Source organism: Plectropomus leopardus, chromosome 11 (genome assembly GCF_026936395.1).
Source record: "Plectropomus leopardus strain MGB_pleo_1.0 chromosome 11, ASM2693639v1, whole genome shotgun sequence".
Taxonomy (NCBI): domain Eukaryota; kingdom Metazoa; phylum Chordata; class Actinopteri; order Perciformes; family Serranidae; genus Plectropomus; species Plectropomus leopardus.
This window is the reverse complement of record NC_142186.1, coordinates 37,047,996-37,064,493: the sequence shown is the minus strand read 5'-3', so window position 1 is coordinate 37,064,493 and position 16,498 is coordinate 37,047,996. Positions and strand designations below refer to the sequence as shown.

Below are 16,498 nucleotides of genomic sequence, written 5' to 3'. Positions count from 1 at the left end.
ACTTTGATTTCAACTGTCTCATTCAATCAAACATATTCAATGCTTCTTGGGTTAATTTTTTATTATTATGAACCTTTTCTGTCTTTATGTGGTTTTGTTTCTTTTCATCATCTTTATTACAATCCTGAGAATGGAAAGCTCACACGTTATCTCATCAAAGCAGGAAGCTGAGGCTTACATGATTCACCTGGCAGCAAATCAGCAACATGAATTCATTTCTAAACGATTTCATCTCTGAGTTTGTCTGACCAGAAAGTACAGAGGTTCATGTCTGCACTGTTACATTGTATTTCATATGATGTTGTAATATATAAAGAAAATACACCAGATTTGGTCGAAATCTAGTATCAAGACCGTTCTTTCAGCTGAGATTTCCAAAAAAACACACACTACAATACACACGACTGTCTTCATGGTGATGAAGGAAAACTTCTCGCCGTGAAGCAGAGTGGCTCACTGATGCGTTTACGGTTTCTTTTCAGACAATAATGGAGATTTATGGCCCAGAGGAGTCAGATATATCAGACTTTGATTACACAGTTAATGCTTATTGGAAAGATGGTTGATTTTGACTTTTCATTGAATTTCTGGCATTGAGAAGGCATTTTAGCCAAGCTCAGGATTTTTCTGTGCACATTTCAACATCATAAAAAGTTGCTCTCTGATCAGTTTTATAGCTGAAATAAGCCTTATCTACATGTGAGGAAAAAAGATGAGTCATCTGTGGTAAATCATCAATAACCAGCAGCATGTGCCATTAAAATGTGCACATAAATATCTGTGTGGTTCACATCGAATCATATGTATTAACTCAGCAGAAGCAGCAGCTCCTCGTCTTCCTCTGGGTTTATTTTCAACTCAAGGTATGTGGTTTAATAATGATGCTTTTGAATTCTCAGTTTGGAGTTTTTTTCATTTTTGTCTGCTTCCTGTGCACCAACAGTTGAGACTACACATTTGTAGTTTATTATTTATCACCACTTATTCATTCTGAGATAAATCACACGCAGAAATAATGACGACGGTGTTTGTGATTCTGTGACTGACTCTGTTTTCTGTCTCAGCAGAACGATGAAACGCACTTCAGGTCTGTTTTTGCTCCTTCTGTCGACGTGCTCGGCTCACACCTATGGTGAGTATCGTGACTATCTGTGAAATCTGTAATGAATCACTGAAGTCGCCCTCCACTCAAACGTGTTTTTCTGATCATTATGTGACTCGGATGTTTGAGCTTCACTGTGCAGAGTTTGACACCAGAAGGCTGTTTTCACATTCATCTGCTGATGAATCAAAGTTTCCTAAAATCTCACTTTAAGATGTGAACGTACAAGCAGGATTTTGTGACATCGCACCATAACATGGTCTACACTCCAAAAGTTTCAGCAGGATTTTTCTGTATTGAGTGAAAACTCACAATGCTCCAATTTGAGGGGGTGTTTACGTGAATTTTCCTTGTTGAGAACTCACTTTTCCAGTTGTCTCGACAGCACCTGAATACAAGGTTACATTTATCATGTCGATGAGGTGTATTATGCTCAGTTTCTTAAGGTTCTTTTTTCGGTTAGGCAAGGAGGCCTCGAGGTCAAAGGTCTAGGGACGGTTAGGCCTGGGAGCCAAGTGTGCAGAGTACTGGCTCCAGGCTAAAAGTAACATGGAATGAGGCTCCTTTCAAAAAAAGACATATTTGTGGGGTTTTGTGATTGATCACAGCAGGTGAGAAGTTGCTTTACTGACAAATGTATTGATGCCTGTACCAATGTAAGAGACTTGTATGAGCTGTAAGATAGAGAGATTCGCATTGGTCCTGAATCCTCTCCCAGGCAGACCATGGTGCCCGGTGGATGCTGAACTTTGTTGTAATAAATTGATTCTTATGCAACTAAGTCGGTGTCCGCGGAGGTTTCTTCATCGTCTGCACATCATTGCTACTTAAGAAACAACTACATTGACACTAACACAAAACTCCAAATGAATCATAATGTTGCTCCATAAGTTCTTGATGTGTAAAAAAGCAACTGTTGGCTAGCAAGTTCACCAGATAAACGTAAAAGGTGATGATATGTCAAAAATGTGTCCACTGCTTGTTTATGCTGCCCCCAGGTGGCCAAAAATATGCTGCTGCAAATTTGGTAAGTGTGAACATTTTTTATTTTACATTTTTTGTGTTTTTTAATTTTCTCACTGACAGAAAATGTGGCCTTGCGTGGAAGAGCGACCCAGTCAGACCGTCTCGCGGACTTGTATGGATTTGCTCATAATGCCATTGATGGAAACCGTGAGTCTAACTATGGAGCCGGATCATGCACCAGCACTGAGGAACAGACCAATCCCTGGTGGAGAGTGGACCTGCTGGAGTCCTACACCGTCACCTCCGTCATCATCACCAACAGAGGAGACGGTTCTGCAGAGAAGCTCGATGGGGCAGAGATTCACATCGGCAACTCTTTACAAGACAACGGTGCCGCAAACCCAGTGTGAGCGAACTTAAATACGTGTTTAACATCATCTTATGATCTATTAGCTATTAGATAATGGACTAATCAATACTGAACATGTAGCATGTGCTGCATAAAATACTGCCTCTGCTCTTTCAGGTAAATTAAGTTTTGGAAATTTCTTATTTTCATCGATGGATGTCGTCAAAAATATGTGCGCACATGCTGGGAACGGATGTGCGGACGAGTCAGCCAGCTTAGAAAATTGAATTAAGAGCATCCAGCTGATAGAGCAGGCGGGAAAACAAATTCACGCTCCCTTTTTCTGTCTTTCAGGGCTGGTGTTATTTCTCACATCCCAGCAGGCAGATCATTAAAAATGACTTTTACCAGCCTGACCCAGGGCCGTTATGTGACTGTGGTCCTGCCTGGTTTACAAAGACTCCTCACGCTCTGTGAAGTGGAGGTCTACGGATACCGTGCTCCAACTGGTGAGTGGGTTGCCTACGCTTCGATATCTGTACAGCTGCAGTCACACTAGAATTTGAACTGTGACAGATGCATGCACATCCTGTTACTGAGCCATCTCGCCTTTACAAAGTCTGTCTGAGAGACATTTGTCTTAATTCGAAAAGCCCGGACGCACCAAACCGACATCAAAGAACTGGCAAAGACGCGGGCTGCTCACCGTGCTGAATCACCTGCAAAAGCTGATGAGGGCCGACGCAGCGGGACTAGCCGCCGTGACTTGGGCGACAGATGCAGACAGTTGTTAACTTGGGTTTCGGGTCATACGCAGATTGGAGCCGCTTTGTTCTGCAGAGGGAAGAAGGAAAAGTCTCAGTGCTGGTGTTTAAACTGTGTTTTGTTTGCAGGAGAGAATTTGGCGCTCCAAGGAAAAGCCTCTCAGTCGTCGCTGTATTCTACGGGAATCGCATATTTAGCCATTGACGGGAATCGTGCCAGCGTCTGGGGCCATGGTTCTTGTACCCACACAAAGGCAGACCTTAACCCCTGGTGGCGACTGGACCTGGGCAAAACCCACAAAGTCTTTTCTGTTAACATAACCAACACTATCGATTCTGTCCCGCAACGACTTAATGGAGCCGAGATCCGCATCGGAGATTCTCTTGAAAACAATGGCAACAACAATCCCAGGTAGCTTAATGTTCATTAACGAAAAAAAACGATTAAGACTAAAAGTTTGTTTGAACAACATTTATTTATTATTTAGTGCCCATGGCTTTTTTTTTTAAATGATCATTCAATAAGTTACTCATTTTTAACCCTTGCAGGTGTGCTGTGATCTCTAGCATCCCTGGAGGCTTCACCCACACCTTCCAGTGTAACGGGATGGACGGTCGCTACGTTAACGTGGTCATTCCTGGCAGGAGCGAGTACCTGACTCTGTGTGAGGTGGAGGTGTACGGCTCCAGACTGGACTAGGTCACACAGCTGTAAATCCATTTCACACAGGAGAGTTTCAGCTGATGCTCTTGTGCAGACTCGTGTCAATCATAGCTGAAAGACACCCCCTTTATTGCTCTTTAGTACCTAATAATAAAATAATTTTCCTTTTACTGTATGTCTGTGTGAGTCAGTATGAAGCCATCCTGATACTCTGCTGCTTGTTTTTGTTCAGAGGATAACCAGAGACTTTTCCTCATGATGCAAATCTGTGTTTGGCAAACCCTCGAAGATTTAATAGCAGCTGTGGATGTCAGCCATTATTTTCTGACTAGTTACAGTTCCAAACTTATATACCCATAATGTAATTTTGACTTGTAGCAATGCTATTAAAAGATTTTAATTTGTTGCTCACTAGTCAAAATGTGAGTTTTTATTCTTCTTAAATTTTAATATCTTTAATAACAACTACTCAACTTTCATCTGACTCAATTCTAGATATATATATAACTCAATTTTAACGTGTTACAATTTTAAGTAGTCATATTCATAATGTAATTTTGATCAATTGCAATTCAGAATTTAGCCACAAGCAGTGATTCCAGGGTCCAAGCCAACATGAACGTTTAAAACTTATTTAAACGTTGATTTAGACTCCATGTGGAATGAATACAAAGACGGACAATGAAAAAAATATGGTAGTCTTTGTTTTTTAAATTATTTTATTCTTTTTTTTATGACATAATAATTATCTGCAAACTTGTTCGGTACAAGAAAAGTTCATTGTTAACAACAGCTTTACAAAATAAAATATGATCCGAACAAATACGAAAGCACAAAGTTCATACAAAATCATTTCTATCATTTATTTCTATGTTTATATGTTAGTACAGGGTAGCAACGCACAAGTCAACTTTACATCATAAAATAAAACAAATATATGATAAATCAGAGGCAAAAAAAAAAAAAACAATCAACAAAAGAAAAATAAAAGGATAAATTAATAACAGTATCAGTAATGGTGACAATAATGACAACAAGTACCGCATATATATGAATAGTCAGTAAAACATTTGATACAGCTGAAAAATAATAGTAGCAGTACTACTGAAACAGCACTTTATGGCACTATGAACAAACAGGTACCGCCCAAGCCCTCTCAGTTACCAATTTATTCGGTACATAAAGCTTAAACCAAAACCATCGAATACAACCGTCCTGAAACACGTCCTCCCTTCATGAAGAAAATCCAGTCTGGAGCCGACCTAATCCAGTCTGGAGCCGAACACCTCCACCTCACACAGGATCAGGCTCAGGGTTTTTCCAGGAATGACCACGTTAACGTAGCGGCCGTCCATCCCGTAACACTGGAAGGTTTCTGTGAAACCTGGAGGGATTCTTGAGATCACGGCACACCTAGCAGAAAGAGAAAACACTTTCACTCACTGAATCAGCAGTTTAATTCATATTCAAAGAAGGATTTTTCGTTTTCATTTTGAGCTGTAAAGGTACTTTTTTGATGAATATAAGTTACTGTTATGTTATAATCAGCACAGATGCTGTTCCAAACAAACCCAGTGACAGACGTCCTCTAATGACACACTCTCTGATATTGTAGTATTTTGGTTAATGGACCGTGAACTACCTGGGATTGTTGTTGCCGTTGTTTTCAGGAGAATCTCCGATTCGTATCTCAGCTCCAACAAGCTGTAAGTTGGCGTTTATGTAGTTGGTTATGTTAACAGAAAATACTTTGTGGGTTTTTCCCAGGTCCAGTCGCCACCAGGGGTTTAACTGGCTGGTCGTGTGACTGCAGGAAGCCCGGCTCCAGACGGTGGCACGATCGCCATCAATGGCGTTATTGGCAATGCCGATAGAATGCAGTGACGACTGAGTAGCTTTTCCTTGGAGCGCCAGATTCTGTCCTGCAAACACAACACATTTACAAACATGGGCACGGATATTTGGTTTTCCTTTAAGCTCTCTGCAGAACAGAGTGGCCTCGATCTGTTCGTCTTTTGAAACTGAAATTCACAGCTGCTTGCGTGTTGTTAAGAGGAAAGGTTGTGAAAAGCTGTGAGGATGCCGTTTTTTTCTGTGGATAAAGACACATGTAGTTCAAATACCACTTTGGAAAAGAGAGCTCTATCGCTTACAGGAGAGCATGCATTTTCTTTGAAGTGCCCTTCAAACTCTCGTGTGACGTACCACCTGGAAAATCATCACATTGTCTGGCTTGACCCACACAATCAGTTCTTACCAGTCGGGGCCCGGTACCCAAAGACTTCCACTTCGCAGAGTGTGAGGACTCTTTTTAAACCAGGAAGAACCACAGTCACATACCGGCCCTCCACAAGGCGAGTGAACGTCATTTTTAAAGACCTTCCAACTGGGATATGACCAATAACACCAGCCCTAAAAGAGGGAGGAGAAACAATACCAACACTCAGCCGAAGTGCAAAAATACGCCATCATTAGGACATAATGCAAATGAAATAATCATTCCGATGTGTCCGATGGGTCCAGTTTAGACTTTTCAAAGGCGTAATGTTGTTTGTGGAGCGCTAATGCGTCTGATATCACACAAACTGTTGTGTTTGTATTTTTGCTTCGCGTGGGGCCGCTTTTGCAAAATGACAGTAGGCCAGGAGCCATTCGCAGCAGCCCCATACATGTTTCTAGGATTTTAAGACCTTTCTTGGATTTTAGGACGTCAGAATATAAAAGTAAAAGCTAAAAAAGTATTGAAACCAAATTACGGTCACCAAGAGGTGGGCCACATGGCCTGAAACATCGCCTTTAACGCTGCGTTTAATAAGCCTAAATGTTCACTCACACTGGGTTTTTGGCACCGTTGTCTTCCAAAGAGTTGCCGATGTGAACCTCTGCCCCGTCGAGCCTTTCTGCACAGCAGTCTCCTCTGTTGGTGATGATGATGGAGGTGACGATGTAGGACTCCAGCAGGTCCACTCTCCACCAGGGGTTGGTCTGTTCAATAGTCCGAGTGCAAGATCCACCCGAGAAGTTAGAATCACGGTTTCCATCAATAGCGCTGTCGGCAGCCCCGAAAGCGTGCACAAGGCGGCTCGACTGGGTCGCCTTTCCACGCAAGGCTACATTTTCTGTGGATGAGACAGTTGAAATACACACTAAAATGTATGATACAAAAACACAAATCACCAAACAGTACTTAATGTTACAGTGCTTAAGTACTTTGGGGAGTATCTGCACTTTACTTGTGTTTTTATATTTCTGAAGGACACAGGAGGGAAGGAAAACTGGATTTGTTCTTAAAATCCTTTAAGTTATTAGAAATACCTTTTTTTACTTAAAGAATAATGTACTCTCCATTTCTAAGGTGGTGCATGTTACGAGAAACAAACGAGAAACAAACTTAATGGTACTTTTACTTTCAATAGTTGAGTGCATTTAATATCTGACTTAAGTTGATTAAATATAAGATACTTTAAGACCTTTATTTAATTTGTTAGGTGTCTTAAACCTCTACCAAAGTCAATCGCTTCAAAGAAATCTGTATGTTTTTCTCAGTTACTGCGTCCACCGCTGACTCCGCCTTCTGGTGTGAGGAACTGCAGACACGTCTCCTTTGTTTCTTTCTAAAATACTCTAGCGTACGTAAGAACTGCACTCTTCGGATAACTTGGAGGTAATTTGTGTCTGAACCTTATAACCAGCAAATTATAATCCAGCAGCGTTCTCAGCTGAAGACGTCCGGCGGCGTATCACAGTGATGTGAAGATGACTTTTCCTGCCACAGCTATGCAGAGGACACTCAACTATTTTGTCTTTGTTGACTCACAGAGCAAAGACTGTCTAGTTTTTGCTCTGTGAGTCTTGCAAACATCTGTCAGTAGATAACAACTAACAACTACTTTGATGGTCAGATAATCTCATCAATTATTGAAACGAATTATCATCTATTGAGATTGCAAATTCGCGATTACTCAACAGTTTTTATTTAATTGTGAGCTTTTAAATCTATATAAAATGTATTTTATGCATGTGCTACCTGACAAGACCAATACTTAATTTGAAAATACGTTTTATAAAATAGACACAAGGATAGAAAGCAAACTTACGATAGGTGTAAGCCGAGCACGTCCCCAGAAGGAGCAAAAACAGACCTGAAGTGTGTTTCATCGTTCTGGTTGAGACAGAAAACATCACAAACACCGACTTCGTTATTACGGCGTGAGATTTATCTCAGACTGGTGATACATACAAAACTATTATACATAACTATAATGAAATGATAGTTACAATAATTTGTTTTCTTGACATTTTTTCCTTTTCTTTTTGTAATTTTGAAGTGATTTACCCTCTTTCACTCTCTTTATGTTAAGGATGTCACCTTTTACTAATTTTACTGCAAATTGCACGACATTTCCTGCAAAGTTAAACATTGCCCTTTTTCCATGTTTTCAGAGGAAATTGAAAACAATTTGTTTAAAAGGTTTAAATGCTTGCAAAAGGTGTCTGAATGCTGCACAAGTAAACTGATATCAATCCAGGTTTCAAAGGGTTAAATAACGTACCTTGACTTGCAAAATGGACTCAGGTGAAGACGAGGAGCTGCTGTTTCTGTTGAGCTGATGAATATGACTCGATGTGGACCACGCAGAGATATTTATGTGCACATCTTATCACGGCACATGTTGGTTATTGATGATTTACCACACATGACGTGTTGTTGTGCTCGGATGAAGATAAGACTGGTTTCAGGAATCGAGCAGATCTGGGGTCAGCAGCTTTTTTCCTCGTGCTTATTATCATATTTATATACATAAATGAAAAGTGAAGGTCTTAAAACTAGTCGACTCTGCTTTCAGGTTGTGACATTATCGCAGCTGCGTGAATATGAACTTTTGTTCTGAGTTTTGCTTTTTCAGGTTTTCTTTTGTTTTGAAAAGCACGTGTGCTCGTTATTTACTGTCAGTTCCCGAATATATACAGTTGTACTTCCTGGTGAGATCCACAGAGATAAAACTCGTAAAATTAGAGATAGCTGTGGACTAAATAAGGGTCCACTTCCGGCTTTGATTTGATAATGTTTGCACTTCTGCATTCTCAGGATTGTAATTTTGATGCCGAAAACAAACAACGAAGAGTGAAAGCTCATAATGCCAATTTATATGATCTCTGAATCATATTTAAGATTTCCAAAAATGAACTAACTGGCTGGTGAGTTTCATTATATTGCTGTTAGATTCAAGATACTTTTTTAAATTTTTTTTATCAGTAACAGGAAATGCATGCATTTTGTCAATTTCTTTCATTTAAGTACATGAACTTTAAAGTCAGCTGTTGTGCAGCCGTATGGAAAATGAGGCAGAGGCGAGAAAATCCTATTTTGTGGCTTCACACTCAGATCAGCATTCTCCGTATATTGTATGAAAGGACCACAGATGTTTTTGAAGAGTGAATGTCTTCCATTAATTACAGTAATAATGATAATAATCTTAATTTTGCACCTGACATACATAAAATGCAAATCAAAGTGCTTTACATGTTAGAGGGCTCAAAACTAAAACCTAAGTATACTCTGGAAATAAGCTGCAAACAGGCCAGAGATGGAAACAAATAAAACAGATATCAGTATAAAAGACATAATAAACAACAAAAGTAAAAGCAGTAAAAGTGCATCAAAAGGATTAAACAAGTTTAAAAGAAATAACAACCACAATATGTGATAAAAATAAATAAATAGAGGGTGGAATTAATAAAAGCACAGAAATGTAGGTGAACTTCTTCAGAGGTAGAGTTACGGACAATTCTTTATATTACAAGTTTTCTTCTAAAGGATTGAGTCCCACAGTGGACTCAAAATGATGTTAGATTCAGGCAGACACGTTGGTCTCCAGTGATTTGTTGGGGAAAATTAAATTTTCTCCTGATGGAAATCAGTTCGAGTGAATGCATTGTCAGACTGAGGGTAGAAACAGAGTGAAACAACAATTCTGTCAGATATCAGGTCAGAAAAGTTGATTGATTGGACAAAATTTGCGAGGTCACGTAGAATTCACAGGAACTGGATGAATTTGCATTAATTGTTGCCACGGCAACATGGCTACATCCTGCAGGGGCTAACAAAAGCATCAGCTGAGAATCTGCATTGTAAAATGTCTCAGACCTAATCCAGTCTAGAGCCGTACACCTCCACCTCACACAGGCTCAGATACTCGGCTCTTCCAGGAATGATGATGTTTACGTAGCGACCGTTCATCCCGTTACACGCGAAGTTTTCGGTGAAAGCTGGAGGGATTCTTGAGATGACGGCACACCTAGCAGAAAAAGGAAATGCTGTAACTCACTGAGTGATTAGTTGAATACATAGATACTCTAAAGGTACTCAATTATTTGATATAAATAACTGATTAATACCAAACCATGTCCATTAATCAAAAACTTTTAGCTGTAGTCGTATTTTAATTGATGGACTGTAAACTACCTGGGATTGCTGTTTCCGTTGTTTTCAGAAGAATCTCCAATTCGGATCTCAGCTCCAACAAGCTGTAAGTTAGAATCTCTGTAGTTGGTTATGCTAACAGAAAATATTTTGTGGGTTTTGCCCAGGTCCAGTCGCCACCAAGGGTTGAAGTCCTGGTTTGTGTAAGTACATGAGCCCTGGCTCCAGAAGGTGGCCCGATTCCCATCTATGGCGTTATACGCTATGCCATGTGGATACACCGATGACTGTGTAGCTTTTCCATATAACGCCAGATTCTCTCCTGCAACAGCACACAATTTACAGACATCAGCACTGATATTTAGTTTTGAAGAGTTACGGTTAGAGTTTTGACAACATTGTTGCCCTTTTCAGTAGTAAGAAGAAAGGACAGAAAAGGTGAAGAGGTCATGGAAAGTTGTGAAGATGTTTATTTGGATCAGCACTGAGAAACTTGAGGGAGGCGCCAGCAGCAAATAGTAGTAAATGTGTAAACCTTTTTTTTTGCGCAGAGATCACGCTTTAGGGCCACAGCTAAGTCGCTTCTTTATGCCGCCTTTGCATTTTTACACAGACCCAAATGACAGCGGCATCATGTTGCTCACGTGTGTGATTTTTAGACAGCATACAGGCATCGCAGAAGCAAAAGAGGCATGATGGGCGTGTTGTGACACAACGGCGTCGTCCTCTAATGTGTCATATAAGATACACACTGGCAGCGCTTTATAAGCAGTAACATGCCAACAATGACCATGTACAGTTTCATCCTCTGCTCGGAGGGTAAGAAAACCCCAAATCTCATTGTTTTATGAATCTTCAGACATTTCCAGCTGGTGCTCTTTTTTTGAGTCAGCCACTGACTGCTGAATCTCTCAAATCTCCAGCAGCAGGTTGCACACATAATACGTCGTCAAAATGTCACAACTGTCCTGCACATTGTCCCGTCCGGCTGGCTGTCCCTTTTAGATAAAACCACCATCACTGCTTAAAAATCAAAGACGATCATACCTTTTATACAGAATGTCGAGGTGGCATAACAGTGCATTATTCCCATGTTGACCAGGCGGCGTAAAAGACGATTATGTTGTATGTTCATTTCCACAGTGTGGATTTTTCAGTTTTGCAAATCTTACATTTTAAGAAACTGTGTCTTCTTTAAATTCATCAGTTGGCCTGTGATTCATTTTTAAGAAGTTTGTTTGTTATCAAAATAAACGAGTTGGCTGATGAGTCTCATTTAGCTCAAATAGATACAACCTTGCAAAGCAGAGATTTATCAGATCTATCAGGAGGTGCTTTCATTTTGCCTCTTTTCTTCATTCAGATCAGTGCAGTGCTGCATCACCTTGAAAATCATATCTTGTGTTGCTTCACTTTCATATTCAGTTCTCACCAGTAGGAGCACGGTACCCATAGACTTCCACTTCACAGAGTGTAAGAGTCCTGTTTGGACCTGGAAGAACCACGGTCACATATCGTCCCTCCATAAGGCTGGTAAAAGTCATTTTTAGAGATCTGCCCAACGGGATATGAGAAATTACGCCAGCCCTGAAAGAGAATGAGAAAATAGTTCATGAGTTTGTTTTAGAACTGCAGAACTTGAAGGTATTTAGCAATACGAATTCAGAAATGATGCCAACAAATAACCCTCCAAAACAAGGGTGGTGAAGGGATGACGTATTTTTGTAGGCCGACCAGGAAGTTAGCATCACACTGGTTCCCTCATCAAAAACCTTGTGGGATTTTGGAACGGGATTTTCGATTATCGCCAAAAATAAGCTCTGTGACGAGCACAAGTGCTGATACATGTGATAAATATCACTTTTGTGTGTTTCGATGCGTAAATGAATTCACCAGAAGCAAAAAGATGTTATACACAGACTACATCATGGTTGCGCGACTTAAACGTCACCACCCCAAATCGTTCACGTTGTGATGTGATTTAGCGTACACAACCGTAAAGTATTTTAAACATACAAGTTTGAGTGTGACTGTTGCTGTAAAACTGTAAAGGCTGTAAGTGGGTTGAATGAGTTTCTGTGTCCGGTGTGATGACGTCTGACGTCCGCGACAAACACTGTAGTCCCATTGAGCCACTAGGTAGCAACCGGCTTTTTTAAGACGCATAAAACCTTAAAAGTTAAAAAATTTAGTTTATATTGATGTTTGTTATGTTGCAGAACAAAACCTCTAAATATCTGTAACTATCGTTAATCACAGACTTTATTTGAGGCATTTTACCGAAAACCCATTTTTAAGAAAAACAGAGACATTGAGACGAAGGAATTGGAAAAACAAAAATGCTAACAGACTTCTGCATTTTAGGACTCATTACATCACTTCACCACTCTATTGATTATATTATGAGCTCCGTCGCTGGCTTATGTCCGATAAGCAATTTTGTGGGGAGCCCTGTGTTTAATAAGTCATTTAGTTCACTCACACTGGGTTTGCGACTCCGTTGCCTTCCAAAGAGTTGCCGATGTGAATCTCTGCCCCGTCGAGTCTGTCTGCACAGCAGTCTCCTCTGTTGGTGATAATGATGGACGTGATGATGTAGGACTCCAGCAGGTCCACTCTCCACCAGGGCTCGGTCCGTTTAAACGTGTGGGTGCATGATCCGGCCCCGAAGTCAGAGTTTCGATTTCCGTCAATAGCATTATACGCAATTCCAGCCATGTTCCCAAAATGGTCTGACTGAGTTGCTTTACCACGTAAGGCCACATTTTCTATGAATGAGAAAGTTGAAATACACATTGAAATGTTTGATGTAAAAATAATGGTAAATTGTCAAGCTTGCAGTAACATTTTTATGGCACTTGGGGGCAGCAGAAACAAGCTGTGAACACAACTTTGACATATCATCATCTTTGAAGTTGATCTGACAAACTTGTAAACAGTTGCTTTGATACATAACTATCATTCTTTTTGAAAGCAACAGAAATTCTTTAGAAACCAAACCTGTAAACAAACCCTCCAGACATGTTGAAGACATCTTTGAATAATTATTTGTGTCCAATCCCCAGACTTTGATGTTTGGTTGAATTTAGTTTTTGATGATGATTGATTAAAAGTCAGTGCCAGCATCAATTTGACGTAGAATACCGGCAACAAATGACTTTGATATTTTAGTGGTGCCAGCAGGAATATGGCTTTGACACAAAAATGTTAAATTAAGTATTTTTTATTTAAAATGTTTTACTGTTGGACACAAGATGTCTCCTATTTCACTAAAGAGTCCATTCTCAGTGTCTGGGAACTGTAGGCTTTAAATTTGCATATCCAACTTGTGTCAGAGTGTGTACTGGACTATGATTGGCTATGATTGGAAATATGATGTCATAAAATCCTGCTCGTACGTTCATGTCTTCATATAAGATTCATCTCCCTCTTCAGCAGACGAATGTGAAAGCAGCCTTTTAGTGTCAAACTCTGCACAAACATAAATCTGCACAGTGACGTTTAAATATTCAAGTTAAGTTACAATAAATAAAAAGAAAACACTGTTTGAATGCAGGCGTCTTTGGATTATAAAAAAAAGAAAAAAGAAATTCACAGATAACGATCGTACTTACGATAGGTGTAAGCCGAACACGTCGACAGAAGGAGCAAAAACAGACCTGAAGTGTGTTTCATTGTTCTGGTTGAGACAGAAAACAGAGTAAATAACAGAATCACAAACACCGTTGTCATTATTTCTGCATGTAATTTATCTCACACCTACAACAACCTTTGATCCAGAAATGACATATCCAAAGTGCATTAAAATCACGTAACAATTAGAAGATGAATAACAGGTGATAAACAAGAAACGACATGTGTAGTCTTAACTGTCAATAAACAGTCAGCAGACAAATGAAAAACCCTCCAAGGGTTAGGGTTAAACCACATACCTTGACTTTAAAAATGAATCCAGAAAAGACGAGAAGCTGCTGTTTCTGTTGAGTTGATGAGTATGATTTGATGTGAACCACACACAGATATTTATGTGCACATTTTATCCTGGCACATGCTGTTGTTTATTGATGATTTACCACAGATGACTTTTTCCTCACATGTAGATAAGGCTTATATCACCACAGATGAATCCAACGCATCAGAGGTCAGCAACGTTTTCCTGGTGCTTATTGAATACATTTATATGTCAGTGTATGCATAAATGGAAATGTGAAGTCTACTCTGTTTACAGGTTAAATTGCGACATTTTTTGAATGTGCACAGCTGCATTGCAAACATGAACTGTTGGTAACACTTTTTATGACCACATCTATAATGCATTATGAAGGCATTTATAGTGAATGATAATGCAGTCATGATGCGTCATTACGACACTCAGAAAAACACATAATGCTCACATGCACTATATCAACAGTCATAAAACATCTTAGATGGGACTTAGAATGATTTATAAGTGACAAGGGTCGTATGGATGCATTTGACCAGTTATAAACCAGAGGTTGACTGATGGGGCTTATAATGCATTATAAAAACCTACACTCACCTATAAACACATCAACAGTCACCTGTAGTAAGGATCCATATTGTGCTATAACAGTCCATGCAGTATCATAAATTTTCATTGTATATGTTAAGTAAAGTGAGGTACATATTGATGTATTTATAACAATTTATGCGTCATCATAATGTTTCAGTTTAAGAAAAGTGTAATCATTTTCATGCATGTCTAAGAATCTGTGCTGAATCTTAAGTGATTAATACCTACCACACACTAGAATACTTTGACTTCTGACACATTGTCTAGATGTGAGAAGGTGTCAGACTTCAGTCTTTTAAAATGTATTTTCAGAGTTTTCAGCCACAGAATCAGATTTTGCAAAGACTTTGGATCTTGCAGGGTTACTGTTTGCAAGACTGTTAGCTTCAGAAAGGGAAAGAAAGTGGAGAGAAACTGTTGCAACCCTTGATATTCACTCACTGCCAATAGATAGATAGATAAAGTACCTATCTATCTATCTATCTATTGGCAGTGAGTGTGCTATATACAGGCTATTTCTGCGTTAAATTAGCCACTGGATTGTTTGAATTTAGATGTGAGAGGGTGTCAGACTTCAGTCTTTAAAATGTATTTTAAAAGTCTCCAGGTGTATGGTAGGCACAAATCACTTATGATGCAGCGTGGTTTCTTAGAAGTGCATGAAAATGATTGCACTTTACTTGATACCAACAATGAAACATTATGATGAAGCATAAATTGTTCTAAATGCATCCAATGTACCTCACTTTACAAATACAATATTAATGTTAATAATGACACTGCATTGACTGTTATAGCACACTATGAATACTTACTATGGTTGATTGTTGATGCATAAGTATAGGTATTCATAAATCATTATATGTAACGTGTAATGTTTTATGACTGTTGATCTAGTCCATCAGTAAGCACTATGTGTTTTTATGAGTGTCGTCATGAAGCATTATGAAGGCATTACAATTCACTATGAATGCCTTCATAATGCATTATAGATCTGACCTTCATAGAACGTGATCCCAAACTGTTTTGCTTTTATATGCCGCCTTTTGTTTTGAAAACATGTCACATGTACTCAATATTTACTGTCAATGTCCTGGAAAAATACAGTTGTACTTCTGCTCAGATAAACACAGAGTTAAAACAGTAAAATTAAAGATAGTGATGCTGCTAAATTGCTTTGAGGTGGATCATATATCCTGCTTTGATTAGATAACGTGTGCACTTTGCATTCTCACGATTGTAATATTGATGCTGAAAACAATCAATGAAGAGTGAAACAACGTGAGGACAGAAAAGGTCCATAATATTTCCTTTTTTGTTACAGTCTAACTAACTTTGTTCATTAGATAACTTTGAGTCTAAGTTTAAAGAGCTGGATTTAAGCTGTTATTGCATCCTGAATTGGCTGTTTTTATGCTTCACCGCTGACGTTGGCGATAGCAGGAGGCAGAATGTTTTGGGTTGTTAGTCGGTCCGCCCGTCCGTCCATTCGACTTATTCTATCTCAAGAATGCCTGAAGGACAATAAATTTATTAGATTTTGGTGGTCATAGGTTAAAGTTCACAGTCGTTGTGACCTCATCTCGCTCTCATATTTGTGAGTGCGATATCTCAAGATAATTTTTCAGATTTGGCACAAGAATTCAATTGGACTCAATGAAAAACACATTGAATTTCAGGATCAAAGGTCAAGGT

General features: G+C 39.3%; 3 protein-coding genes across 4 annotated transcripts; 1 reads left to right on the top strand and 2 right to left on the bottom strand.

Annotated features, from left to right (window-relative positions):
- The first annotated feature begins 735 nt into the window (after positions 1 to 735).
- Positions 736 to 4,252, top strand: LOC121945203 (uncharacterized). Of its 2 annotated transcripts, none has more exons than XM_042489265.2 (6): positions 736 to 863; positions 1,068 to 1,132; positions 2,189 to 2,474; positions 2,772 to 2,926; positions 3,311 to 3,593; positions 3,731 to 4,252. In XM_042489265.2, the coding sequence occupies exons 2-6, from the start codon at positions 1,072 to 1,074 to the stop codon at positions 3,879 to 3,881; spliced, it is 936 nt and encodes a 311-aa protein (XP_042345199.1). In that variant the 5' UTR covers positions 736 to 863; positions 1,068 to 1,071; the 3' UTR covers positions 3,882 to 4,252. The 2 variants fall into 2 exon arrangements, with proteins under 2 accessions (XP_042345199.1, XP_087940948.1); XM_088084822.1 differs by having other exon boundaries at positions 823 to 863; positions 1,065 to 1,132.
- Positions 4,253 to 4,546: 294 nt separating this feature from the next.
- On the bottom strand, positions 4,547 to 8,544 carry LOC121945205 (uncharacterized). The gene is made up of 6 exons (XM_042489267.2): positions 8,399 to 8,544; positions 7,943 to 8,007; positions 6,679 to 6,964; positions 6,103 to 6,257; positions 5,488 to 5,767; positions 4,547 to 5,258 (listed from the first exon to the last, which is right to left on the bottom strand). The coding sequence occupies exons 2-6, from the start codon at positions 8,001 to 8,003 to the stop codon at positions 5,108 to 5,110; spliced, it is 933 nt and encodes a 310-aa protein (XP_042345201.1). The 5' UTR covers positions 8,004 to 8,007; positions 8,399 to 8,544; the 3' UTR covers positions 4,547 to 5,107.
- Positions 8,545 to 8,810: 266 nt separating this feature from the next.
- On the bottom strand, positions 8,811 to 14,329 carry LOC121945204 (uncharacterized). The gene is made up of 6 exons (XM_042489266.2): positions 14,202 to 14,329; positions 13,884 to 13,948; positions 12,752 to 13,037; positions 11,702 to 11,856; positions 10,312 to 10,591; positions 8,811 to 10,144 (listed from the first exon to the last, which is right to left on the bottom strand). The coding sequence occupies exons 2-6, from the start codon at positions 13,942 to 13,944 to the stop codon at positions 9,994 to 9,996; spliced, it is 933 nt and encodes a 310-aa protein (XP_042345200.1). The 5' UTR covers positions 13,945 to 13,948; positions 14,202 to 14,329; the 3' UTR covers positions 8,811 to 9,993.
- Between the last annotated feature and the right edge of the window lie 2,169 nt (positions 14,330 to 16,498).